Here is a 13,214-nt window from a genome sequence, read left to right as displayed (position 1 = left end):
TGATCGTAACAAGTACAAAAATACCAAAAATGCTTTTATCAACACTTTTAGTATTTTTGACAATATTCCCTGTAAAATATCCCACATCTAAGCCGATGACTTGAAGGTATAGCTTTACAAGCTTCTCGAGAAAAACTATGGAAATTGTCCATAACACGACATTAAAATCAACACCGGAGATATGAACACACAAGTCGGGGGAGAGGAGCTCATTCGCCCCGCTTTAGGCAGGCAAAGTTTTCACTCTACTCTCAACGACAACGGCTTGAGGCTACTGAACTTAGCCGTGGCCAGAGGAATGGCCATCTGTTACTACAGTAGTACCTATTTTGCACGTGTGAACATTGGGAAGCCTTACTGAAAATGGAAATGCTCCCTAATCGACGACCAGCACTTTTAAGATGTCATCAATATGCAGTATTTTTCGGTAGCCAAACTTGGATTAAGATCACAATCTCGTGGAAGGCAGGATTGGCACCCGGCTGTCCGACGTATTCGAAACGGAATCGGCTGTAAAGATACGACTGCGCTGTCTATAAGAAGGGACAATAGACTAAGGCCGTTGCAGAAAGCCTTTTTGGCGAATACAAGTGCGCTTCTCGAGCTAGACGATCTACAACTGACCAAATGTTCACCTTTAGACAAGCTTTGAGAACACCACTTGTAGACAGATCATTTATAGATTTCAAGGCGGCGTACGATCAAGTGAAATGCAACGAGTTACGGTAGGTAATGCTTAAACATGCTTTTCCAACAAAATTGAGTAAGCTGATACGTGCGACTTTTGACAGTATCACATCAAGCGTCAGGACAGCAGGCGATGTTTTGGACGCGTTTGTGATGTTGGATGATCAGAAGAAATGAAACGGGCTTTCGACCATGCTATCAACATAACCTTGGAAGGTGCTATACGAAAAACAGGTGTGCAGAGGAGCGACATTATCGTCACGAAGTTTCACATTCGTCTAGGCTTCGCGGACGACCTCGATATCAGGTATTAATCGTAAAGCTGTGGAGGACACCATTACGGCTCTCACAAAGGAAGCTGCGAAAATTGGACTCACAATTAACACTGCCGAAACAAATTACATGGTGGCTGGCAGAGTGCATGTTAGTCCTGTCGAAGTGGTTGATGCAGTTGTTTATCCTGGTAAATTCGTGGCGTGTAACAATGAGGTAAGTAACGAGATGAAGAGAAAGATTGCTGTAGTGAACAGAGCTAATTGCGGATTGCGTAATCAGTTTAGGTCCCACAGCCCACGAATCCGCGTAAAATTTGCGCTTTACAGGACGCTGATCCACCCGGTGGCGCTTTACAGATATCAATCGTGGACATGAAAAGAGGCCGGTCGGTGACCGCGTGGGGTCTTCTGTGGTCAGTACTCGGCTAGAATCACAAGCTGTATGGAATATGCAGATTTCATATTGCCAAGCTAATGAATCATGTCAGATTAAAGTTTGCCGTGCAATGTAGCGCATGGATGAGCGGGTGAGTGACCGGCAAAGATAATATTCAGCAGAGACCCGATAGAGGCCGATAACTTCAAGGCAGACTCCTCACGCTTTGTGTAACTAGAGAGCAGCGGCCCAAAAGCGAGATTGAAGAAGATAGTAAGTAATGTTACTAGTTTAAATCTATAAAATACACATTTTGGCTTAAACAATGTTAACTTCACAACGTTTTGAAAAAGTGTGATAAAATCAAAATGATCACAGTGTCATATTGAGTATAAATTTGGAAGCAGTTAGATAAATATTCAGTCATGAAATCGAAAACAGTGGTATTTGAATAACTGCGCTGTTGATTGCCAAAAATATTATTTGTAACGAATAACGTAGAGATTATCAACTTACACTGGGGTCTTTTTTACGCGGGTTATTTTAATGAATTTTTCTAAACGCGATTGTTTTGCAATAACGCAGATTATTTTTAGGCGATTTGGAAGGTTATTTGTACGCTGTATCAAATAAGTTTGGTATAAGTAAATCTAATCTAATCATTTAAACGCGGTACAATCAAACGCGTAAAAAAGACCCCATTGTATTGCTTTCTGACTAGTACAATAATAGATTTAAAAAAAAAAAAGATCGGATCTCATCAATTGGTGGATTATTTTTAGATAGTGACGAAAAATACAAAATCTAAAACTATGATATGAAAGATTTCCTTTATGTAAAACCGACAAATTTCTAGAATTATTCGCGAAAAGATATCCACGGATCGACCATGTTTCGCGATTCTGCCTCAAAGTAAACTATTCCTCATAAAATCATCCTTCATGAGAGCTCTCTGAGCATAAGCAATAAAACTTACTATTTTTTGTGATTTTATCAGCCCGATTATATGCCAAAGAAGACTGTACAAAAGGATACTGCGGAATTTTTCCTTTGGCTATCGAATGAAACTTTACCTTGGTCACCCTTAATTCGTTCGTTCGTAACTGAATAAAATGCTGCAACAATATTGCAGATCAAATTATGAAACTTTTCCCATTTTGTGCTTCATATTGCTAGACTTGGCAATGATATTTACGGTATAATACTAGGATCCAGATTATATCAGACTCTGCACAAGGCTGTAATTTACGATATAGGATCCTTTCACTGGAATTACCAACTTTAATCAGGCAAGTCAGCTGGCCAGTGCGTCTCCGGATAGCTGGGGTATGAATCAAAAAATAAAAACAAGACTCGAAAACTAAATTAATTCCCTACTGTACTCGATTGGGTCTTTTCTGTGCTGGTTTCGGTTATACCAAACAACGGCAGACGATACAACCTGATGAAATCGAAAACATGTACGTTTCAAAGTGACCCGAAACAACGAAAAAATTGGTCGAGATGAACTGCTGATTGCTATCAGTTGAATCTTTTGCCCTTTATTAATCTGGTGAAAAGAATTGCCCATTTCTGATCCCAATTACACACTAAAATACGCACGTCTTATCTGATCATCAGCCGCAATTATGCCAACTTTTTATTCTAAAAAAGAAGTGTTCAAGTCCTGGAGAAAACACAACTTCTCAGTTTACGAAATCGACTCGCTACTGGAAATCAAATTGATAAGATTGGCAAATTGACAGATCATCACGGTGTGCGGTGTAATCCCAGGAACTTTTAGGTTTATTTTGAACTATCTACAGCTAGGTGACAGATTATATCAATGATGTAACAGAGCGGGACACTTACCGTTCCTTGAAGATATGCGATCTGCAATCCGCTCACGATATCCGCCGCTGGAGCAAGGAAGTCCGCCTCGAACCGTTCCAGATCACCGTGGAAGGTACAGACCAGCAGATCGCGAGCCTGTCGGATCAGCACCGACCGTGTGTGGTCTGCGTAATCGGGATACAGCGGGCCGAAGTGCTGGTCTATCAGCTTCTCAATACCATTCGATGATAAACTGCTGTTCGCCACCGGCGGTGACGAAGGAGGAATCTGTTTGTTCAAAGAGAAGGAAAAACAAAATAAAAGAAGATCAGTTGCAGTGAATAAAGCGATCGTTTATCACCAGCACACGAGCGAGAAATGCGTTCGCCCGCCGATGATGGCTGCGAATGCAAATTTTCTGCACAGAAGTCGGTCTTTGGCCTCTGGCTAAACGAAAACTGAAAACGCAACAACAACTTCAGTGCGCCGCCCCACCACACCTCACCACACTGCACTTTGGAGGCTAGCTCCAGTTAAGTGGTTCAACATGTTTGTGCGGTGGAAACGAGAGCAATTTCCTCGGAACGTAAATAAAGTATGTAACCTAGATGCAACACGCCATCAAGTGCCGGCCCGCGTAATAAAAGCAATCGAGAAAAAATATGAAATGTTCGTTTCGCAGCTTGTTTGAGGGCAGTTTTAAAATTTAAGGTAGATCTTAGTTATAAAAAAATGCCTTACCTTTCTATCTGAGCGAGTTACAACTATTTAGCAGATATATAGTTGCTACGAAGTGTCAATATTTTATTCTTAAATCAGGCAATTTTACAAATTTAAAGAGCTTCAGTTGTCTTTAGTTGTCACGTTATCGAGTTTTATTCGTATACTTTCTTATGAAAATATTAGTTGGAAGTTGTACGCACAGAGAAATGGTTTAAGCCCTCCCCAAAAATTGAAAAAACACCTTTGATGAAAAAATTTGGAGAACACTAAGAGCTAACTGCTAATTTTTTAGGCGAACATTTCAAAGGCTTCCTGTTCGAAAACAAAGATCTAAAACAACAAAAAGTCAGAAATATTTCGAGTACTAAAAGAAAAATAATAATGCTAAGGCAATACCTAAACTACCAACATCGACCTGAAAATGTTGTAATTTATTCAGGCGCCTATTGTTCGAAACCAAAAAATACAATTATAAATGATGAATAAGATGCTAAAAATGCATGTAGTTCATCATTTAAGTGTTAAACATGTAAAAATTGTGTAAAATCATTATGGGAAAAAATATTCCGTAACAGAATTTAAGACGGTACTAAAGGTTATTATACCCGAATAATTTTTGACCTGGAAAATTAGGACAAAAACCATTTTAGATAAAAATATTGGCAACATATGACGCAAAGTTCTGTAAACATTTTATTTTCGCCACAAAGAAAGTACCGTGACCAATATGCTAACCGGCAAGTTCCCAGCAGCCTGAAATCAAATCTTGTTACTTCTAGGCGCTCTCACCCTAACCGCGTCACGTACGAATCATTCATCAAATTACCTAATTAGACAGGCTGTTCGAGAGGTAAAGAGAGAGAGAAAGAGATGGAGTACTTTTGTCCACGCTAGTCGACTATCCACTGTAGAAACTGTAGACACTATAAGACCACTCAAGCTCTTCTGCCTCATCAGCATACCGAACACGAGCCAGTAGATCGGGACGAAAAAGGAGGGATACTTAATTGATGAGATGGGACGTGAGATCTTCACCGAGTGCATCGGGGTCAATTTCTGTCTGCAGCAACGCGCGTCGCACGCTGCAGCTGATTACTCCCACGGCTAACACCTCAACTGCCGTGACAGACGAGGAGCGCTGCTCACAGCTTGTTTGTGGTTAGTTTCAGCTGTTATCAGATCTTGTCTAATGAAGCCCAGAGGACGAGAAAGCATGAAGCCTTTGGCAGCTCAGCTGCCTACATTTTGCTTCGCCTTTTGCCAACATCCTAATAGGCCCCGTTTATGGCGATGCTCGCAGATTGAGTCATCCTGAAAATTCTTATCATTGCTCAAGTTGCTTAGACAGCGAAGCTATTGGCTGAAAGTAAACGTGATTGTAAACCAGTCGCCATCCCGCTGACGACCTACTTTCGAAATAAATCTGTGGCCAATAAAAGCTCACGTCTCTTTTTCGCTATCTTAGCGTAATCCCACTGAGCATGTCAGTTATGAGTTCTGGTACCACCCGCGCTCCGAAATGTTTTTTTTTTAGCTGAATACCGTGCCACAGCAATAAATCACATCACATAGAGTCAAAGACTAAGGGTGCCATACGGCTGTGCAGCTTAGCGAAGTACTCTAATAGCGCAAGCAGTTTGCTTAGTCATAATGCTCCATAGAAATCGGCGATGAAATCGAGAGTTGGCAATGTGCTGGCACTATTTTGGCATGCCAATAAAGTGGCGCTACTAATCAGCAAGACGGTGAATGACTTCCATCACAATCGTGATCATGACAAAAATGGGATGGCACTACAGCTGGCGCCGTGCTGCTATAAATATACGTATTTGTCTTGGAAAATAGAAAGAAACAATAAATCAGCAAGCATAATGCGATGAGCTTCCACCGTAATGAAAAGTTTTCCGCCAAAATTGCTGTTTTCGAGTTTTAAAATAACGCTGGTCGTGACTGAGTAAGGAGCAATAAAAAGATGACTGTATTTTCAATAGATTGATTTTATTGAAAGTTGAAATAAAAAATAGCATTCCTCCTCATTCTACCATCAAATCTCATCGATTGAGCAGTAACGTTGATGCTGATGGTAAATGCTTAATAAATTAAGGATTTCATTATGTAACTACTACGACTGTTGCGTTGATTATAGGTTTATTGTCTCTTGGTGACCGAATGCCCGAACGTTGAAGCTACGAATCCGACGAGCAAATACTATGCGACACTTTGACGTAAGTTGACGCGTTTTGACAATAGCTAGAGGCACCGAATTTCACAGTACCTAATGGTTAAAAAGCTATAATCTTTCTAGGGCAACTATTTTGAGCATTAGGGCAGCATTTTTTTGCTTTTGTCAACCAGTGTTATATTATGAGGAATAAATATGCAATATGATGGTTGCACTAGATCAAAATTACGCCAAATGACCTAAAAATACGCAAACATTCCTTTTCATTTTTGATTTAAAAAAAAACTTTGTACGCGTGTTTTCCCCAGCAAAATGAGTATTTTTTACAGTTGGAAAATTTTTTAGATAGAGAATTTTTAAGAAAGAGTTTGCGTTTTGACACAGGCTTCGTACAAAGCAATTTACCTCAGAAACTGTTGCTTGTTTGGAAAAAATGTCTGAGAGAATTGATAATGACTTATAAAAAAATATACACCTTGAAAAAAAATTGTTTTTGACTAACGGGTTACAACTATAATTTTGGATTTTTTTCTACTGCTCTGAATAAAAAGTGGATAACCTTGAGGAGAAACTGACTTATTTCTCATGAAGATACACCTGGATTGATGGCCAAACCCCTAGGCTTAAACCATGATTCAGACAAGAAGGAAAAAGTCCTCTTTTGTTAACTATTCAGACCGGTCTTCCACTACTTCCTTCCTAGCGGATTATTGTTGAGGTTTGCAGGAAATAATGCACAGTCGAAACCGGAAGAAGATTCAGTTCGAAAAAATCCCATTTTGGTGTCGATTTGATTACTTTTTTTTCGATACCATTCCTGTTGCAAATAACGCATTTTTTGTTCAAAACCTCTCTTTTCTTTTCTTCACGATTCATAGACATAAGATGTCCGAACAAGCTAAGAAATTTAGAAAAAAGTATAATTTTTTATCGGAAGTGTTGCCAAATATATTATTCCTCTATATTAAAAATAAATTTTCGTTTCGGCAAATGCAGCAAATCTCTTCCGTAAAGAAGTGGTCCAATACGAATAAAACAAATTACGCACATCTCGAAAACTAACCAAGCAAATAGAACCAAATTTGGCATTTGAATGTTTCTAGAGGTACCAAATCTGCCCATAATAGTTCCATACTCCTCCCTCTTCTGTAAAGGAGGGGTTACATACAAATGAAACACAAATTTCTGCACATCTCAAGAAATAATCAAGTAAACGGAACCGAATTTGACATGTCAAGGTTTTTGAGAGCAAGAAAAATTTTCATGGTAGGGTGATTGATCGTGGTTCGCACCTGTCTCATTGTTTTTCATGGTACCCTAGGAATAAATGCAAGATTTTTCTAAAACTACAATACTTTTCAACTAAAATTTAGATTTATTAGAAAGGATAACTATAGACAATCAAATTTGTTGACTTGAAAAACACATGATGTCTAGCAAATATTAATAATATCAGTTTTAATGCAAGCGCAATTTTGATCCTGGTTCGTGCCATGTTGATCGTGGTTCGCGTGATTTATGATTTTAGTTCGTCCTAATAAAAAATAGAAGAGGAGCATTGAAAATTTTAGAAATACATGTAATATAAACGCACTGTTGTGTCAAATACAGTTATATTCTCAATTTATCTACTTAGCAGTTAAAAGAAACTTGTACAAAGCTAGTATTCAGGTTATTTAGAATAATAAGAATTCAGGCAAACTTAGTCACATCTCACATCCCAACATGGGTACACTGTTCTAACATGGATACATAAGAAGATTTTGTAGTCCCATTGGGACAGATTTTGTTGTATTAAATATTGTTGAAGTTTTTTTTTTTTTTAAAAAGAAAATAATTAAAAGGGGTTTGAGAGAGTCATTTCTGATTTCTACCAGAGCCTTCCGCACTCTTCCGGGGGAATACAGTTTTGGTCTCATTTTGTACACCTACAAAGAGGCAAGGAAATAAATGCCCAGAAAATCAATATTAACCTACCTTGTAAGTTAAATTATTGTTTTTTGATCCAATTTCCTTGTTTTATAAGAAAGTCCGGCGATTTTCTTCGATTATTCACTACGTTTTCACAGAGCGGTTGACTGAAACGACTAAAACTCTCAGGTCAAAATATAAACAATGCGCACTGGCTTTAGCGGTGATTTGGCGAAACTGTTAGGACGAACCACGAACATTTGCAGTGCGAACCAGGATCAAAAAATTAACATTGAATTATTGAAATAACTCAAAGTCGGAGACTTTTTTCTGGAATAAAAAGCTCAATTGCTGGGTCAATATAAATGGATCGATGTTTTAGAATTAATTTGAAGTTTTACATCACGGGCTAATATACTGTAGAGAAGTTTCTAAAGGAGTTACGCATACGTAAGCATTAATATGCTTATCGACAGAGTAAATCTACTGAAACCGCGTTGCATTCCCTAGTGACAAAGATCGAGGAGTCACTGAAATATGAAAAGACAGCGGTCTGCGCTTTACTCGATATTGTGGGAGCTTTCGATAACACGTCCTTTGCATGAATTTATACGGCTCTACAACTCTACGACTTATTCCGGAGATATCCGTTTGGGAAATGAGGTGCCATGGTGAAGTGAACTTTAACCTGACACAGATACTGTCAGGCAATGGTTGCTTCAAGCAACATCTGCACAGGTTCGGACACGCGGGATCCCCCATGTGTCTCGAGTGCGTGGAAGCAGAGGAGACTGCTGAGCAGGTCTTCATCGTATGCCCCCGTTTCGTAATAGCGAGGAGTGACATGATGGCTGTGTACGGGCCTGGCAGTACTCTGGACAATCCAGTCCGGAGGATGTGCGACGACCCGGACATCTGGGACGCGGCCTATGCGGCCGCCTCCCAGATTGTCCTGGAGCTGCAACGTGTGTGGCGGGTCAACCACCAACACGCCAGTAGTAGCTAACTACCAGTCTCTAGGTAGTTGGCTAGGAGGTTATAAGAGTTAAAAGGGTGCATCGCGCACAAAAGCCACTCCCCGACGCACAGTGGGGCAAATTGGTCCGTTGGCGCGACAAAACCTCATAACTCCTTAACAGATGTTTCCACAGTGTTCATGTCTTCGGCAATGTTGTTCACCATAAAAACATCTTTTTGAAAAATGTATTCAGGCAGCTTTAATTTTGAAGTAGAATACTTCTCTCAGGAAGTTCGGCTACATAGGGATGTGAAATGAAAATCTAAAACTGAAAAGAGTGAGAAATATGTCCAATTTCAAATACTAATAAAACGGTTAGTTTTCGATGGATTTCCTTCGTTTTTGCAGTAATCGATTAGAAAATCTTTTAAGATTCCTAACAAATACAGGAAATTGCAATTTTATTATTAGAACTGTTGTACTATTGAAAATTCTTAAGCCTTGTCAAAACACAAAATTCGACCTCTGATTGGTCGTTATACGATTGCTTTCCCAAGCACGGTCGACAGAGTAATGGACCTAGTAAATTGGGAATGCATTATTTGGCCTATATAAGAGCCTTCATCAGATATTAAACAGACATTTCATCAGATATTAAATTGAACTGAAATTTGAAGAATACAAATGAATATTTGAAGAGTTAATGTTTTCTCGTTTTGCGCTATAATCCAAAGTTAATTATCTTCATCTTCATGCATACTTTGACTATAATTTCGTGTTTGCGTCGCTAAGTGTTTGGCTACGGTTATGCAGAACGCAAATGACGGCGCGATGCGATTCGGCAATACGAAATGTGTTGAAATGTATAGTTCTACTACGCTGTAAAAAAAAGATGTACATTTCACCACGGTAAGGCGAATCGCATCGCGCCGACATTCGCGTTCTGCATAACTGTAGCCTTTGTTCCGTTCACGTTCAATGATGTCGTATTTAATGTGCATATTATAGTTCGGCAGCACTTCAACTGCTCGTTTGCGCAAAATTTTAAAAATATTCAATAAAGTTAATTCAAAATATCAAACAAAGTGAAATTACAATACTGCCAATGAACGGTCAACGTTTATTTACTAGAAAAAATGACTGACACGCAAGAATCCGGGTTATCTTTCTTGTGAAAGTATTCTACTTCAACCTTGCGGTCGTGGCTTTGCATACAACCTTCCTGTGATTTTTTTTCTACAGATGACGCTGACATCTATCTTCTGAATAAATGATGCTAGCCATTTTGTTTCTTCGGAAAAGTTGTTTATATCTTCAATTGACATAAAGTTGTCGAACATATTACAACTGTAGGACTGACCGTTAACGAGATAAAATTATTTTCATTATTCATAAACCCAAAATTTCAGTAATGAATTAACGCTGAGACTTATTTCAGATATATTCGAACTTTCGAGTCATCATGAAATGAATTGTTGGAAGTTTGTAGTTGCCTTTGTATAGTTTTTTGTCAACCTATGATGTGTCATCATTTTTTGGAAGAATATTACATATAATTCCATTGTCATTGTTGGTGACAAAATATTTCATATAGGAACATTGTTCATTAAAGATTAGTTGGTCATGTTCCCTCTCTAAGAGCTCCTTTTGTATAATTTTATTCCATTTAACATGAATACTAAACACTTACCTTTGTTTAAAACACTTTTCACCCAATAACAAACTATTTCCTAGCACTAATTATTTCCGAGAGGTCTTTATACTACTGGACGTCAGTTTTGAAAGAGCCACGAACACAATTATGGTCGTGTTGCATACACCAGCATACAGCTAAGCCTATTGTAATAAAAACATCGATAATGACACTGCTGATTAACGATTTTATACATGAATTGACATGAAAACAATCGTTGCGAAAACTCGAATTACTCGGTAAGTCGCAACTAGTAGCAGCAACGGTAAGTCGCAACTAGTACTATGCCTCCTACGAACCAATTTTCAACAAAACTGTCTTAATATCACATTACCTATTAGTTTATACTCTATTTTATGAGGATCATATGAGTTAGCTAATTTATTTCTAAGTATTTTCATGTCCCACTGGAAAATATCTGTGAATTTTTTTTTTTTTTCATTTTACAAAGTTCTCATGATTTCCAGTCGATAACATGTCTACTGCAAGTAGAAAATAAAATGAGGCATGAAAACTGAATTTCGTTTTTTTGAGTTTTGTCACGACTTTTCGGGGTTCTGCCCCACAGTGCGACGTAATACTTAACCGTCGTTCCGGCAAGATTAGGGATGGAGACTGGGTTTTAGTGAGTCGGGACAGGGATCAGTAGGTGTAACTCCCCAGCATCTCTCCCCTAGTCTCATCCCCATACCCTAAGTTCTCTTCTCAGGTGTCTGTTCGCAGATTTCCCCGCCACCTTAAAAAAAGACGGTTCTACAAAATAAAGAAGTTGACAATACAGTCAGGTTTTTCTACGAGGTTTTTTACGCGGATTTTTGAATTAACGCGGTTTTTTTTACGCGGATTTTTTAATTAACGCGGTTTTTTACGCGGATTTTTGAATTAACGCGGTTTTTTTACGCGATACCGCGCTAATTCAAAAAAATTTTCACGAATTTCCGAATTAACGTGGGTTGTAACCAGAAACGTTTAAATGTTTATCTAGTAAAAGACTTAGTCCAAAAAATACTCTCCGCCCACCGAAAGAAATATAACCGCCCACCGAAAGATATATAACCGTCAAAGAGGTCAATTCTAAATAAATTAATAAAATAAATGGTTCCAGGGCTGATAAAAGTCATTTTCCCTAGCAAAATTTTTCGAAAATTACAGCCAATCATTTACAAATTTCACTTCCAATGATCACAGCACTCTTTCAGATACACTAGATTTTCGTCCTAGTAACGTGCTGTTATACTCAGATGAAATAGATCGCGCGCATCGTTCAAGGTTACGAAATAAAATTTTACGACAAATCCAACCAAATGATTTTCACTTCAAAGCGAAAAAGAAAAACAAACAGTCCACTCAACCAAAATAAACCTCACCGAAACACTTTTTCACTGACACTTTTTCACCGATGCCTTGACAATCTTCGTTAACTGATAAACTGATTTTGTAGTCTTGCTTCCATCGCATGAAATATAATGAGGTGTTTTGACAGTTCACTTCCATGCAAAAAGCGGGAAAGGAAAACTCTGAAAGGATTGTAAAAAAATAACGTTTATGAATGCTTTTTTTCGCTTTCACTCAAGAGTCTCAACAAATATCAGCCCTGACTGGTTCTAGAGCGTCTAGGGTTTTTTCTAAAGCCCTTCTTGCTGAACTACTTTACGCGGATTTTTGAATTAACGCGGTTTTTTTACACGGATTTTTGAATTAGCGCGGTTTTTTTTACGCGGATTTTCGAATGAACGCGGTTTTTTTTACAAGGTACGTATCCCCCGCGTAAAAACAAACTTGACTGTACTACAATGAGCTGAATTCCATTACTTTCGAAAAGGAAGCATCACAGCTGCATTAGAAAATACCTTTGTCACAGAAGAGGCAGTGAACGGGTGTCCTGAGAGAAGAGTTCTTTCTCCACTGTTATTGTCACTGTGGGTAGACATTCTCCTAACCAAGTTATCGCAGCTGTACGAAGTCATTGGTTATGGTGATGAAGTGGTCCTGATTGTTTGGGGAAAATGTGATGCAACTTTTTCTAGATGTTATTATACCCTTTATCAAGTGAGGGATGCATTAAATAACTCCTCCGCTATCAATGAGGTGAGACTGAGTTTCAGCAATGAGACCTAATATCTTGGAATAATTCTGGATTAGAAGCTAAACTGGACTGCCTAATTAGACTACGTTATCAAGAACGCAACTTCAGCTATCTGGGCTTGCAGTACACTGTTCGGCAAGACCTGGGGACTGAAACCACAATTAGCATGCTGGTCTTACATCATCATTGCTCGGCCACATATAACCTACGCAACCCTCGTACGACAGCTCGGGCGAATCTTACCAAAGTTCACCGATTGGCCTGTCTTTCAGTTATCAGTGTCCTGTGCACAACGCCGACTGCAGCCATGGAACCATGCTCTGCTTACTGCCTCTACATCTTCAGTTGAAGAATGAGGCAGAGCTTGGCGCGCTAAGGTTGTTCTGGCAGCACGGTGGAACCTGCGCTGTCATACGAACTCAATTGATCATTAAAGAGCTGTCAGAAAACCGTCATTTAATTGGATAGACACTAGAGTAGATAAAACGTGTTCCTTTTTCCTAGTAATAAT

At 38.9% G+C, this 13,214-nt stretch overlaps 1 protein-coding gene across 3 annotated transcripts in view; it reads right to left on the bottom strand.

Moving 5' to 3' along the window:
• Positions 1 to 13,214, bottom strand: part of LOC129724944 (uncharacterized) — a 1,074,712-nt gene that overhangs the window by 829,409 nt on the left and 232,089 nt on the right. For all 3 annotated transcript variants that reach the window (XM_055680233.1, XM_055680234.1, XM_055680235.1), the window contains exon 3: positions 3,190 to 3,438. In XM_055680233.1, the coding sequence (XP_055536208.1) occupies positions 3,190 to 3,438 (249 nt within the window). The remainder of the gene's footprint in view (positions 1 to 3,189; positions 3,439 to 13,214) is intronic.

Source organism: Wyeomyia smithii, chromosome 2 (genome assembly GCF_029784165.1).
Source record: "Wyeomyia smithii strain HCP4-BCI-WySm-NY-G18 chromosome 2, ASM2978416v1, whole genome shotgun sequence".
NCBI lineage: Eukaryota > Metazoa > Arthropoda > Insecta > Diptera > Culicidae > Wyeomyia > Wyeomyia smithii.
This window is presented reverse-complemented; position numbering and strand designations above follow the sequence as displayed.